This window comes from Octopus bimaculoides, chromosome 4 (genome assembly GCF_001194135.2).
Source record: "Octopus bimaculoides isolate UCB-OBI-ISO-001 chromosome 4, ASM119413v2, whole genome shotgun sequence".
Classification (NCBI taxonomy): domain Eukaryota; kingdom Metazoa; phylum Mollusca; class Cephalopoda; order Octopoda; family Octopodidae; genus Octopus; species Octopus bimaculoides.
Window position 1 is genome coordinate 90,753,574 of NC_068984.1, and position 14,578 is coordinate 90,768,151.

Here is a 14,578-nt window from a genome sequence, read left to right on the forward strand (position 1 = left end):
AAACTGAAGAAATTTGTTCTTCTGATGCATTAATAGTATATTTCTAGACAGATCTAAAAGTAAAACATAATGGAAATATTCAAATGTACTAAATATACTTCTCAAATGTCATGTATAAGAATGGAAACAATTTAGTGAATATTTACTTCAATTATTTTTGAAGGAAAGGTGTCAAGCTGGTAGAATCAATAGCACACCAAGCAAAATGCTTAGTGGTTTTTCGTCTGTGTTCATGTTCTGGGTTCAAATTCCGCTGAGGTTGACTTTGTCTTTTATCCTTTCAAGGTGGACAAAATAAGTACTAGTTAAATATTAAGGTCAATGTCATCAACTAGCCCCATCCTCCAAAATTTCAAGCCTTGTGCCTATTGTAGAAAAGACTATTTCTAAAAGAAGTGTTATTAAATTAGAAATTCTAAGTCCAAAATAGGAAAGTAATAAACAAAAAGAATCTAAATATCAACTTGCAATATCAAAAAATATATGTTATCTGTATAAATTTCCTGTCTCATCACTTACAATTTACAAACAGGCACAGGCATGGATGTGTGATGATGTTCACTTAATATCCACATGGTTTCAGGTTCAGCCCCACAATGCAACATGGGCGAAAGTCTTCTACTATTACCCCAGACCAACTGATCTTTGTGAGTCTGATGGATAGAAACAATATTAAGTCTCACACATATCTGTGTGTGTGTGTGTGTGCATGTACACATGCATGCAAATATACATGAATGTTAGTATTTTGCCTGTCATCATTTGAGTATAGTGGTGCTGATACTGACATTCTTTGTTCAAATTTATCCCTTTGTGCTTCTGGAAGACAAAAATCCCTTACCTGAAAAAAAGTGAAGATTAGTGACGGGAAGGGCTGTAAAATTCTGCCTGAAAATCAATTCCCACCCAAGATATACTAACATGAAAAAATAAGAGGATGTGAAATAAATGAATGGCCACAAAGATACATAGAGACAAAAATAGCATCAACTTCAATGATGTAAGAACACACATTAGAGATGTTGCCCCAATAAACAAAAAGAAGGATGGTCACAGGTGGAAGGCTTTCATCATAAATATTTAATTCAATCAAAGTTGACTTGAGGGTAAACAACTGTTTCCAGCAATTTGGAAGGAAAAACAAATGTGTCAGTCAGGCATCATCTTATATCTGCTTTCCATGCTGGTATGGATCGGATGGGTCTTCATAGTGTGAGTCATCTTCCATTGGGAGCTACTTTAACCATAAACTGGTGCTCATATTTGGTTTGGTTTCTACAGCTGGATGCCCTTCCTTTTGCCAACTGTTTTACAGAATGTGCTGTGTGCATTTCCTCATGGCACCATACTAGAAAGATTGAGCAGCCCTTGGTGAGACAGGACTAGAGGGATCCTACAACCCTACACTTTCTCAAATTGGGGTGCATTGTATGTAATAAATGTAGATTGTACACAGTAATGTAAAACATGTAAACCAAGATGGGAAATGAGAGAGAACAATAGCACCAGAAATGGGTACAGGAGATGGGGAATAGAGGTGTAGGCATAGGTGTCATTTGCTCAGAGGAATGAGAGAGAGAACAATGACATTTGAGCAGAATGGATATAATGAGAGCAGCAGAAATGTATTGGGAAGAAGGCAAGGATATGTAGGGGTGATGCTGGAAGGGCAATCTTTGGTAATAGCTGAGGTGGTAAAAAGTAAGAATGAATGGGTGAAAAGAGCAGTACGATGGGAAAAGTCAAGTAGTAGTGGCAGGGTGATTGACAATAGCAAAAATGGACAACAGTAGGGATGGGTGATGAGATAAAGGCAAAAGTAGGTAAGGGGTTGCAATAAAGGTGGTTTATGAGAGAGAGAGAGAGAGAGATAGAGAGATTGTTGGCTGGCAGCACAGCAGAGTGAATAGTACATTTGACAGACAGATGATAGTGATCTAATTCAGCTTTTTGAAGATGAGGAGGCAGAGTTATGAGAATGGTGCTATTAGCAGTGACGGGGGGGGGGGGGAGATGACTGATAAGGAAATAAGCAAGAGGAAGGAAAGTGAGTAATCAATATATGTCAAGATTATAAAGCAGGGTACAAAACATTGCATTTCTAAAAGTTACTGTTTGTGTTAGAGTACATGTTGCTATGAGTGGGTGGATCTGCTGTAGACCAGTATGGTCTTTTATAAGGTGCAGCATCTTCAGATCAGCTTTCACCACTAGTAAGTCTTCCTCGATCCCCGTCTTCCATAGGTTCCCTTAAGTTGTCCTTCATGCACATTACATGCCCAGCATCGATGTAGTCTGAATGGTACCAGTGAAAGAATGTTTATAAAAAATTTGTTATACATGGAAGCACAAGTTATTGTCAAAGTATTACCTTTGAGATAGCAGTTTACTCCCAGTATTTCAAAGTAAAAAAAGTCATATAGTTAAGAAGCTCACTTTGCATCAATGTAGTTTCAATTTCAGTCCTACTGCTCGACACCTTGGGCAAGTATCTTCCACTATAGCCCCAGGTCTTGTGATCACAGCAGAAACTGAGTGGAAGCCCATTGTGTATGTGTGTGTGTGTGTGTGTGTGCTTGTCCTCCCACATTGTTTGACAATCAGTATTAGTTTGTTTGCATCCCCATAACTTAGAAATTCAGTAAAAGAGACCAGAATAAATACCAGGCTTAAAAATTTAGAACTGGGTAGTGACCCATCACTGTTGCTGTCCAGTGATTGAAACAAGAAGATAAAGCATAAGAGTTCTAAAAGAGCATAAATTTTAATCAGAAGAAACCCAATGGAAAAGTCCAGAAATCAATAGATGAATTTGAATATCTACTAAATATAATGGAGAACAATCCAATTCAAACAAACTCTGACAGTAAATATTGAAAACTTTCCATAAAGTCACTTTTGAAAGACAGCTGTCTTGAAATATTGTTTGCAAAGATTATTTTAATAACTGAAATTTTATAATGGTGTTAAATATATGTTATATACATTAGAATATAACAAATATAACAAAGATGGAAATGGAGAAAATGTACAAAAATAATCATTTTTTTCTCCAATATCACAAAAAGAAATGTCCAGCTCAATAGAATAACTGAGAACAAAATATTTCCAAGCAAATTTTCAATTTTTAGAAAAGCTTTGATTTTAATCAGAGTATGTATAAAGCTAGTTCAGTACTACTTGATTAAAGCTCTAATATAATTGACATAAGCAGTCTGAAATCCTGAGTCATGCAGTATTGCATGCATAGTTTAGTGTTCTGTCCAAGATTAGAGACTATGAAGGCATTAAAAAAGTGAAGAATTCATAATAGAGCAGTAATAACAACTAAATATGTGAATAGTTTTATTCTGGATGTGTCAAAACATATATACTCCTATTGAAAAATTGTATACCCATACATTTTTCAAACTATTGCACTATCTCTATTTTCTATAACAGCAACAGTTAATAGTTTTACTATCAAAAGACAAAAAGATTTTGTTAGGGTTGTCAAGTAGCTGGAATTTAACTTTTGAATTCTCTTAATCAATGTTTCTAAAAATAAGGTCTGCTAATCACCTACAAATCCTTGCCAGTTTAGTTATTTTCTTTTTTTAAACCCTGCTGGGTTTTTGTGTCTTTTATAAAACAACTTTTGAAAGAAGCATAGTCATATGCAGAGACACTAAGAGAATCCATAACATACATAATGCAAAGTTGATCATACTGTAGAAAATTTGAGACGGGATAAAAATGTAAAAATAGAGATGGGATTCAGAGAATTATTTGAAAAATAATAGGAGATACAAATTACATACAAAACCCCAAATACAAGGTTGGCTGGCTAAACTGAAACTCTGAGTTGAAACATTTCAAAGCCTGCAACAAAGGCAAATGAAAAGTCAGAAGTAAGAAACTTCTTCACATGTATATTTATTGGAAAATAAAGCTGCTACTAAATATGTCTACCATCAAAAGCTGTAACTGACTGATTACAAATTTAGAAGGCTGAACAAGCCTTTTTTTTTTTGCCTCAGCCATGTTTTTGACCTAAATGCAATCCTAATAGCAGATCACAGTATAATGACACAGTTATAACAAGTGGACTTATCCATAACTCTCCACATCCAAAAAGTCATATAGATTCAGATATGACCAATTTTACAGCAACCTTAAACATCATTACTAAGGCTGGATTCTTGCTTTGCATTTCAGAAGGCTTGACTGCAATTATACTGCAGTTGGTTGATACTGAATTTCTTTTTATTCACAAAGATTCTCATTCTCCCTCCCATGTCCTTCAGATGGCTGAAAAACTTTGAGGCTTTCTCAACCCTATTAGAACTGGCTATATGAATGCTCTAACTCCAGGAAACATATGACCCTTTACCTAAGTTATTTTTATCAGCATGTTTTCTTTTCTTTTTGCAAGGTTGGTCAAGTTGAAAAAAACATTTCCTGTAATCTTAAGCTTAACCAGAGTATGGTAAACTGTTGCCTTTGTATATAGAGGTGTAATGTGGAGCATGTTTAGCACAGTTCATTTCACAAATAACACTAGTTTTGCTTGCTTGAAGGGGAAGGTGGTTTTAGGTTTATTTGGAGTTTGATTATTTCAAATATGATATCAGTTTTTGTCTTACATTGATTTCAGGAAAGTTATCAGTTGTGTTCTTCACTTTAAACCATTCTGTTCATTTAAGATTAAAGCCAAGATAATTTTTTACAATTTTATACACACAATCACCAAATTGCTAATTTAGAAAAAAAAAAGACAAAAAAAAAAAAATTGTAGTAATAAAGACAGATACCAACACCATAAAAGTATACAGTTTAATGGAAGGAAATGTTTTTGAGGTTATGTTCCTAAAACAGAGAAATTATTTGGCAGAAATTTTTAATATAGAGTATCACCTGGCAGTTATTGGCTGAGAAAGTTTATGAGAGTGGAAAAAACATTTTGAAATGTATTTTTGTTAGATTTTTCCAGGTTAATTTGTATACAATGATCTATGTGCCTTACTTATTTCAGCATTTGTTGCTTATTTCTTTAAGTACTCACTTTCAATGAAAATTAGTTTTATACTGTATTTCAAGGCTGTCTGTCATCATTATGCTAAACTTGTAAAATATGGATAATACTAGTGGGTATAGTAAGTGGAAACACAGCTTGGATATCTTGTCAGATTTGTGAGTCTTTTGCCATAGAAAAACATCATCAACTTGTTACAAATATGCTCTTTGTTAGGAGAGCATATTTCATACATTTCAGAGTGAAATTGTGTATTCAAGACAAACCATAGGATCCTCACTCACCCAGACAAGCTGGTGTTGTAAATCTGAGGTGATTGACCAAAAGCATAAGAAAGACAATAAGCTTTGGTGTACCAATGAATAGTTTAGAAGGAACAAAGAAGCCATTTTGATGATCACTATTTATGTATGGTTGATATCCCAGGACATAACTCCAATACTAATTCATAGACAGATTGCCTAAATTTGCTTTCATTCACAAGACAAGTACCATATTGTGTTGAAATATCTGTTACTGTATTCAATAAGTCTGATGTCAACAATGAATCTTAGTGCTTGCTGCACATTGGCAGGAAGCACTGAAACTTACCTGCAACCTGCAAATATAAAGATGCCTAAATTCTTCACTCATCCTAAATTAACTAACAATGCATGATTTAGATCTTCTAAAGATCTCAGAAGAATTACTGGGATTTACACTGAATAAAAAAAAAAACTGCTAGCTCTGGGAACACAATTTAGTTTTCATCAACAAAGAAAAAAAGGATTTGTTGCACTTCTTTAGTATGGATGATAACAGTTTACTGCCATAATGCTAAAGGTTTGCTAAATGCAACAAGAGGTCAATATGAATCAAAATATATCTAATTTTCATTAATATAAACAATATATTACTTAAATGTAGGTGTAAATTGCTAAATCTTCACATAAAGTAAACTAATTATATTAAATATACCATACAATTGCATTTCATAAGTACTAAGTTGCTAGTATTTAAAAATACATTTCTGGAAAAAAAATTGACATGATGCAAAATCTAAGAAAAAGTTTTGAAATCAGTTCCCCAAGATTAGATAAGACAGAAACCTTCCAAAATGCAGCCTAGTAATTCCAATAACTTTAGTACAATCTATAACATAAAGCAAAAATACCACCCCCTCAACCTAACCCTCCCCCAGTACTATCGAAGGTGCAATCTAAGACCAGTCATATGCAAAATATTAGCTCTTAATTCACAATACTCATAAAAGATAATATTTTGAAAACAATGTTTAGCAGTCTAACCCTGTATATTGGCTATTCAAAATCATGGCAAGACACAACAAAAATACTAATGGGAAAAAAATGAAAGAATGATTTTTTAAGAATTCAATAATTTTAAATATTTAGCCCTTTTGATACCAACCCACCTGAAACTGTCTCTGATTCAATGATGCAAACTCTTATTTTAAAGAAATTTAAATTAAAAGCTTTCATCAAAATTTCATGTCAATTTATGTTCTAAACATCATCTTAAAAACAAAATTATTTTATTAAATTCTTCATTACTTCCAAAATTAATTGAAACAACATTGTATTTCAGTATAAATATGGTAACAAAAAGGTTAAACATTTTTAGAAAAATAATTTTAAGATTGAAGCTAATTCTCAACATATCACCTTTAATCCAAGTAAACCAATTTAATTATAACAATATTACTTTTATTTATAATTATAATCCATTGAATATTTAATTAAAAATGTGATATACAAGTTATGTCAAAACTGATCATTTAAAAATTTAATGAAAGTTAGTTTTACATTTTCTATAACCCACACATGTAAATGCATAGAAATATTTAGCATATGTCCTAATCCCCAGAGTAATATTGCATTAGGCAATAAATGCCTATTTGATTTCCTCTTTTCTTTTTTATATATTTACTTATCAACAAATAGTTATCTTTAGAAATCAGGATAACCCAATAAATCATCAAACATGTTAAAATCAATTTAAACCATAAAACAAAAAATTCTCTGAAATTTATGAGCAAACTACCAATAAATATCCAAGTCGGGAATTAAAAAGTCTACCCATTGATAAAACACCCAAGCATTAGTTATTGTGAGATAAAATGAAAAATTGTTTTAAATGCTGTTAAATAGAAATATAAAATTGAGTGAGTATTAATATTAAACCACTTAGCATTTTTTCTTTTAAAATTTGGAAAAGGAAATAAAAGACATTTTAAAAATAAGATATATAAAAAAATAAAATTTTTGAACATTCTTCAGCCTCAAAATTAATTTTTTAGACAATTTAGAGTATTAAGAAGGGTCAGTTTATATTAGGCACAACCAATAGTAAATCTATAAACTGTTAAAAATAGGGAGCACCAACAACTTCAAATGTAAAGCCCATAAGACTGTTAAATATCACTTTGCTTTAAACAGAAAATAAAGTTCAAAAGCAATTATGCTTAGGTAAACTGTGTGTGTGTGTGTGTGTGTGTGTGTGTGTGTGTGTGTGTGTGTGTGTGTGTGTGCGCACGCGCAAAAAGTTTAATTGCCCTAAATATACCTGCTTCTGGATTTATTTTTGTTATGTTTGGTGAGATATGTCTCATAATGTTAATGGATGGATAAAATGAAAAAGCATTAAGAGCAACAGTGCAAAAATCAACAAAATTCCAATACAGTATAAAAACTTCCCAGCAGACTTCAAGCTGTTCTTAATGCTTTCTATGACATCCTTTTATGGTTGTAAGCAATAACTACATGCAGGAGTAATATAATAAATCAGCAGTGTGTAAAGACGGATTTGAAATATTTGAAATTCTTGAAAAGAAATTTGATTTAATCATTCATCCTGATCACATGGTGGACATGTGTCAAGGGCTTCAGTTCGAGATCTCCCACGATGCAAGATCTGAAAAAAATAACAAAAATTTCATTTGTAACAAAAAAGTACAAGTTAAATGTTGCATTGACTTAGAAACTGAACAAACAGAATTAGAAATGTCAAGGCAGAAATAATGGCAAAAGTCCAAGATGATCATTGCCAGGAATTTAATATTCTAAGATTATCATTGCCAATATTTTTACATTTCAAATTGATAAAACGATATGAGAAAACTTAAATATTTTTCTTCTAGTTTGAACTCAACAACTTATTTCTCATTCTCATTATTTAATGTCCACTTTTCCATACTTGCATGGGTCAGACTATGTCTAAGATAACAGTTAAGATAAAAGCACTAACATATATAAAGAAATTTTTAAGTATACAGATACTTTTAAAAATCTAAGATTGCATTGATGTACAAATGTGCAAGACAGGGAAAGTCTGTTTGAACTCTTACTATTTATATTTATTTCTAAAGCTACATTCAGTTACCCATAATTTAATGTTTAATGTACAGATGTTCATAATTAGGTACAGAAACAAGATTTCAACATTAGCTCATTTTATACCAAATAGTACATAAAGAGGATGTATTTTGTAGTTAGATAGGGATATGCAATTCACTTGCTATAAATATATGATACCACAAACAAATGTACTATTTATATTTATTTTCTGAAGTTACATTCAGTTACCCATAATTTAATGTTTAATATACAGATGTTCATAAACAAGATTTCAACATTTTACATACTTACAAATTTTAAAGAATGGGACTCCCTCACCCATCTACCACCAAAGTTTTTATTAAATCTTTTAAGAATTAAAATTTATGAAAACAATAATCTGATAATTTGCAAGTCCATGTTTGGGAGCACTATGTACATATTGGGTAAACATTGAAGCATTACCTTTAAACACCGGAAGTTAATTAGAAACCAGTTAGAAATCAAAATGTTGGTACTTTTGTTGATCAACTTGACAAGTTTTTCACAGTAACAAATCACAGCTGATTTTCTCAGAACAGATTCTTTTATATAAAGTATTTTAGTAATCTACTTTGTAATTTTACTATGATTTATAAATCAAGTGTCAAATCTTTCAACTTATTCCTTTCTATGACTTTTGTTGATATCTACCTAAAATACTGCTTGGCTTTACTTTTGATAAAGATTATATGCAAAGGAAAAACATTCTATCAGGTTTATTTAAACGGTTAGTGTTTTGAGAGATGAAACAGCACTGACATACAATCCCAAATAATAAAAATTATAAACAAAAAATAAAATATTAGTTTACATATCTTCTTAAACCTATAAAACATGGAAACTATTTCAAATGGTAACTTTCATATCTAAATATTTTAGAAAATATGTTACACAATATGAAGCTAGTTTTCACATATTAACTGAATTTCAATTTACAGTAAATACTTGTGGTTCCTGGTCTGATTTTTAAATGTAGGTTGGATAAGAACATTAAGAATAAAGGAATAAAATAAACATTTTAATTCTTAAAATTAACTAACAAAATTATTTAAATTTATATTCTTCTCATTGAAATATAGAGTATATTTATTGTTAATGACAGAAATAATGTGAATCTAATAAATCCAGAAGAAGAAAAAAAGAGCATATTGAGTGTGTGTGTGTGGTGTGTGTGGTGTGTGTGTGTGTGTGTGTGTGTGTGTGTGGATTTAATGAATAAATGTTTTAACAAAAACTAGGAAAACTGAATTGCAAATCTGTGTGAATCTTGTGAGAAATGCAAAAGTTTTATCTATGAAAAATTAAGGTACAGAGAACTATGTCAAAAAAGAAAGTATTTTTAATATAAGAGCAATCCCAGTTATTCTAAAAATGTATATTAGGAGCAGATAATTACATTTAAAGGAAACAATCAATTCTTGTAGTTAACATAGGATTCTTATGAGAGCATTAGTGGTATATTTCATTATTAGCTCAGTGAAATGGTGCAATTACCTTGACAATTATGAAATTAAGAAGGTAGCAAAGTAGTTTTATATTTTCAACAAATATATTAATGTAACAATTTGCAAACCAAACATTGCAGCTTCAACTATAACCAGTTCTTTATATAGAAAGAGTTGAACCTGTTTCTAAGTTATGTGAAAAATGATCTGAAAATGTTACAAAAGTTCCATGCAAAAAGCACTGTAAAAATAACTCAAGCAGAAACATGTGACTAAAATCAAAAGCTAAACTATCTCTGTAATATTTTGTACATTGTATACACATAAAAACAATTTAAAAGTATTTTTGCACAGAATAGAATGAAAACATGAAGAAACAATGGTAGAAGTTAATTGAAAAGACATTGTTTTATTGACAAAATGTAAATTTCTTTGAAATATCTTTGATAATGATTATGACAGGTGTACAAATCTGGATGATAGTGTTGATTAGCTGGAAATTCAGATACATAACTAGATGAGCCATATAGTGTCTTATTCCTTCAAAATGTGGTCAGGATTGTCAGAAAGTGGAGATTTGTTGTTGAACCCTTTAGAAATTACTGTCTGAAATATAAAGATAAATGAAATTGACAAATTTCCTAGGGGGAGATTCTTTATTGATGAGTCCCAACCTAGTGGTCTGGAAATGGAAAAGAAATTTTGTATCATATTGTATTCATAAGTAACAAAATTTCAAAAAGCAGAAATTAGTTTGTAGGCAATTTTTGGAATTTGTAGTTTTAAAATAGAATTGCAAGCTATATATAAGAAACATTTCTTATTCCCCCCAATGAATCAGATTGAAATATTAGAGATAGTAATTTATTTTATTTATCAAACATTAGTTATAAATGGTATTTTTAGGAAGGATAGCCTATATCTTCTAAAAGGTTACAGGATTGGATAAGCTCTTTATGAATTTTGTAAGCTTTGAAAGGTTATGAGGATTGGGAGAACAGTTTGAAATGTATCTTTCTTAGTTGATTTTCATAGGTTGGTTTGTATGCAAAACCAACCTAGATTACTGCCAGCATTTGGTTTCTTATTTATTTCAGCATTCAAGTATTTCTACAGTATTTCTAGGTTGTTATTCATTACTATAAACTTGTAATCTATTATGGCAAGGCATATGAAGTCAGTATATGAAATGCAAATACAGCCTGTATATCTTCTGATATAGTTGTAGATTCTTTGCAACAGCAAAGCAGCAGCAACTTCTAACAGATTGTTAGAAGAGTATATTTCACATATTCTGAAACTGGAGAACAAGACATAACTTTGCTGAACTTGCACCATAAATCTAAGGCAATGGACCAAAAGTGAAAGAAAGAGAATGAGCACTGGTGTGCCAATGGTCTAGAGAGAACTAGTAAATCATCCTGAGAATTTATGTTATTTATGTATGGTTGTTATTTCTGGACATAACGTCTAAACTAATTTGAAGAGTGATTATCTAAATTAGCCCTCTGCTATAAGACCTATATCTTACAGAGCTAAAGTACTTGCTCCTCTAAAGTGAAAAGTCATTGATGAACCCAAGTGTTGCACATTAGAGGCAAGCACTAAGGATGAAACTTACCTGCAATCTGCTACTATAAAAGTGCCTAAATTCTTCATGCAGTCTGAATTAAATGATTAAGTACATGCATAAGATCTTCCAAAAGTTTCACAAGAATTACTGGGATCCATGTAGAATAAAAATAACTGGGTGGTTTTAGAAATATAACTTAGTTTTAATGCAACAGAGTAAAAGATCTATTGCAGTTCTTCAGTATAGAAGATAACATTGTTTACTGTTATGACATTAAAAGTTTCTTAAATGAAAGGGATGTCAATATGTAGAAAGAAAATGGTGCTCATCACTGACAATTCAAAGACCATTTTGAAGTATGATTTGTTGAGCTTACTGATTGGCCACTTTGTATGCCTAAAAGTAAGTTATGAAACTACAAAAACAGTATTGAAAAAAGCTCAAATGCTTCAAACAGAATTGGAAGATATGTGAAAATTTGAAAGTAATTTGCAAACTGCTTGGTCAATAAAGTAGATATACCAATTTTCCTTGACTTTTATTTTGGGGTACACTTATATAATATTCAAAATGGGTGAGAAAGAGATAGCCAAAAAGAGATTTGAATGTTGGGAAGTACATCATGATAATCCCCAGTAAAACTAAAAAAACATCTTGCTTTTAGCACTTCATGCACATATCTTTGATGAGTTTAAATTAAGAAAAATGAAAAAAAAATGTTATTTATAAATTTACTTAAACCTGTTGAGAAAATGCCCTGATAGCATTCACAGAAGTAGTAAAAATATTTGGGACAACAAAAAATTCAAAAATTATGAACTGACAAAAAAGTTATTATATATATATATATATATATATATATATATATATATACCTAAACAGCTGAGATGACTACACTAACTATTAATCATATAACTATAACTTCTGAGAAGTAAATTCTCAATACAAATTTGAAATCAGCATCCAAATAGCAGACAAAGTGGATAACGTTCATGAAAAATGTAAAAAAATTTTTTTTTTTCAATATGCAGAGCAGCAGCATATATAAATTGAAATACCTATATTTTTTAATATTCAGTATGTTTAGACTTGAATATTTTCTAGCTTAGAAGTTCAGTCCTGTAATGTATCTGTTACAGAACAAATGAAATGATAGAAAAGGTCAGAGATTTTTTTTACCTCTGTATTAGAGAGTTCCTCACTTCCTTTGAAATGAATGTAAACAAGATTAGTACAATTCTTGTGATACCATGTATTTCAGGACTGGTTACTCAATGTAGTCCAACGTGGCACACTGTGTTGTACAATAAGTTAATAGTTAATATAGTTAACACAATTTATTTAGTACTGAAACTTGTTTGTACTCCAATAGCAGAGCACTGAGTCTTTACAAATTACCTCTATTTAATCTCTCATTGTAATATTCATTTAAAATTAAACAGTCTAAGAAAATTAATACAGCAATTTATTTTAAAATTTGCTGTGAAACTGTTGTGACATTATGTTTATGAATACATGCCTGCTCCATTACATAACAAAGGATTAATACTATGAAATAGCAGCTTCAAGCCAATATCTATGTCTCAAAGAATATATTAGAAACAGCTTGTGAACTTGTTTGTAATTAAAACTGAAATTATTGGGTTACCTTGTTTGTAAACACTAAGAACTTTTTCTCAATTGTTAAACAACTAATGCCCAATGATGAAAAAGAAAAGAAAAAAACATATTCCATGAATTTCTTCCAGACTATAATTAATTCCATCTTTCATGAAATGTATCACTTAATAAGCTATTGGTTATGTCATGCTGCTGATTTTTAAAAAGAATGAAATAGTACTATAAATGATTACAGCTAACTATAAATTTTAAGGACTTCATGTAACAAGTAAAAAAAAAACCCAAAAACATTGGAATTCTATGCATTTATTTTCTTATTTTCATATTAATTTTCATTTAAAATTTCTAATCCTGCCAAATATTAAGAAAAAATGATTGCTTCCCTTGTAAAAGTATGACTACTAGGGAGGAAAACTATGTATTTTTAAATATTCTATCTGATATACACTGCTATACTAGTAGAGATACATTTTATGTTAAATGTGGACATGCACAAATGCATGTACTTAAAAAATTATCATTATGGTTTCAACTAACTTAACGAACTGGAACCAATGAGCTTTAATAAGAATAATTTTCTGTTTAAACTACTTTCCAAAGTAACTAAAATTTACCATATTTATAGCTCAGTCAGAGGAAGAAAGGCAGTATTCTTCATGCACTTCAGAGACTCCAAGATTAATGGGAAGAGGTTTTTTTCAGAATGGAGACTTACCCTGAAAGCTTGTAATAAACTGGACTACATTAAAAATACATAAGGTAAGATGGTGATGTTAAATTGGCTGGCAAATTAAGTCTACCAGCAACATAAATAAACAATACTTATAATTTGGAAAATTGTTGATGGCTGAGTAGATAGTGTATTGAGCGACCAAAGTGTGGGTTATATCCTGTCATCAGAATCATGGCATTTATGACAGAGATACTTACAGTTCAACTGTATAAATGATTTACAGCTCTAAGTAGTAGATATATTGTATAAATAACAAACTGCAATGCTCGAGTTGAAACCCTCATATTAAATGACAGAAGTAAAGATTACTCCAAGGAAATAATTATATATGTCTTGCTTTCAGCAACTGATGGGAATAGCTCTGTGACTAGGTCTGGTGCTTTTAGAGACATAAACACCATAAAGCTAAACACCACAGGGAATGACATATCAAATGCTGAGAAAAAAACTGTGTTTTTATGCATGTACATAATGCATATGTGCATACACTTTAGGACATAAGGAGGTAGATAGCATGTATATACATCATCATTTAACGTCTGTTGTCCATGCTGGCATGGGTTGGATGGTTTGACTAGGGCTGGCAAGCTGGAAGGCTGTGCCAGACTCCAGTCTGATTTGGCATGGTTTCTGATATGTCCCATGATGACGACGTATTTCGTCGTCATCATGGGAGTGGTCTGAATGGCGTACCTTTGCCAACCAACCATACTGACTGTGTCAGTCCACTATTTATTAGTGGACTGACACATTTTCTTCTTTTTATTTTCATTACTATTTCTTTTTCTTCCATACACAATTATTTTTCTTTCAAATAAG

General features: G+C 31.1%; 1 protein-coding gene across 11 annotated transcripts in view; it reads right to left on the minus strand.

Annotated features, from left to right (window-relative positions):
* Positions 1-1,052: 1,052 nt before the first annotated feature.
* Positions 1,053-14,578, minus strand: part of LOC106883142 (6-phosphofructo-2-kinase/fructose-2,6-bisphosphatase) — a 160,856-nt gene continuing 147,330 nt past the window's right edge. For 9 of the 11 annotated variants that reach the window (XR_008263975.1, XM_014934033.2, XM_052967238.1 and 6 more), the window contains one exon: positions 10,219-10,439. Coding sequence is in view for 9 of the 11 variants with exons in the window: in XM_014934033.2 (XP_014789519.1) it covers positions 10,368-10,439 (72 nt within the window). In the remaining 2 variants the exon portion in view is untranslated. Of the gene's footprint in view, positions 7,925-10,218; positions 10,440-14,578 lie in introns of those variants that run through there. The other 2 variants (XR_008263976.1, XM_052967237.1) reach the window with 1 other exon arrangement.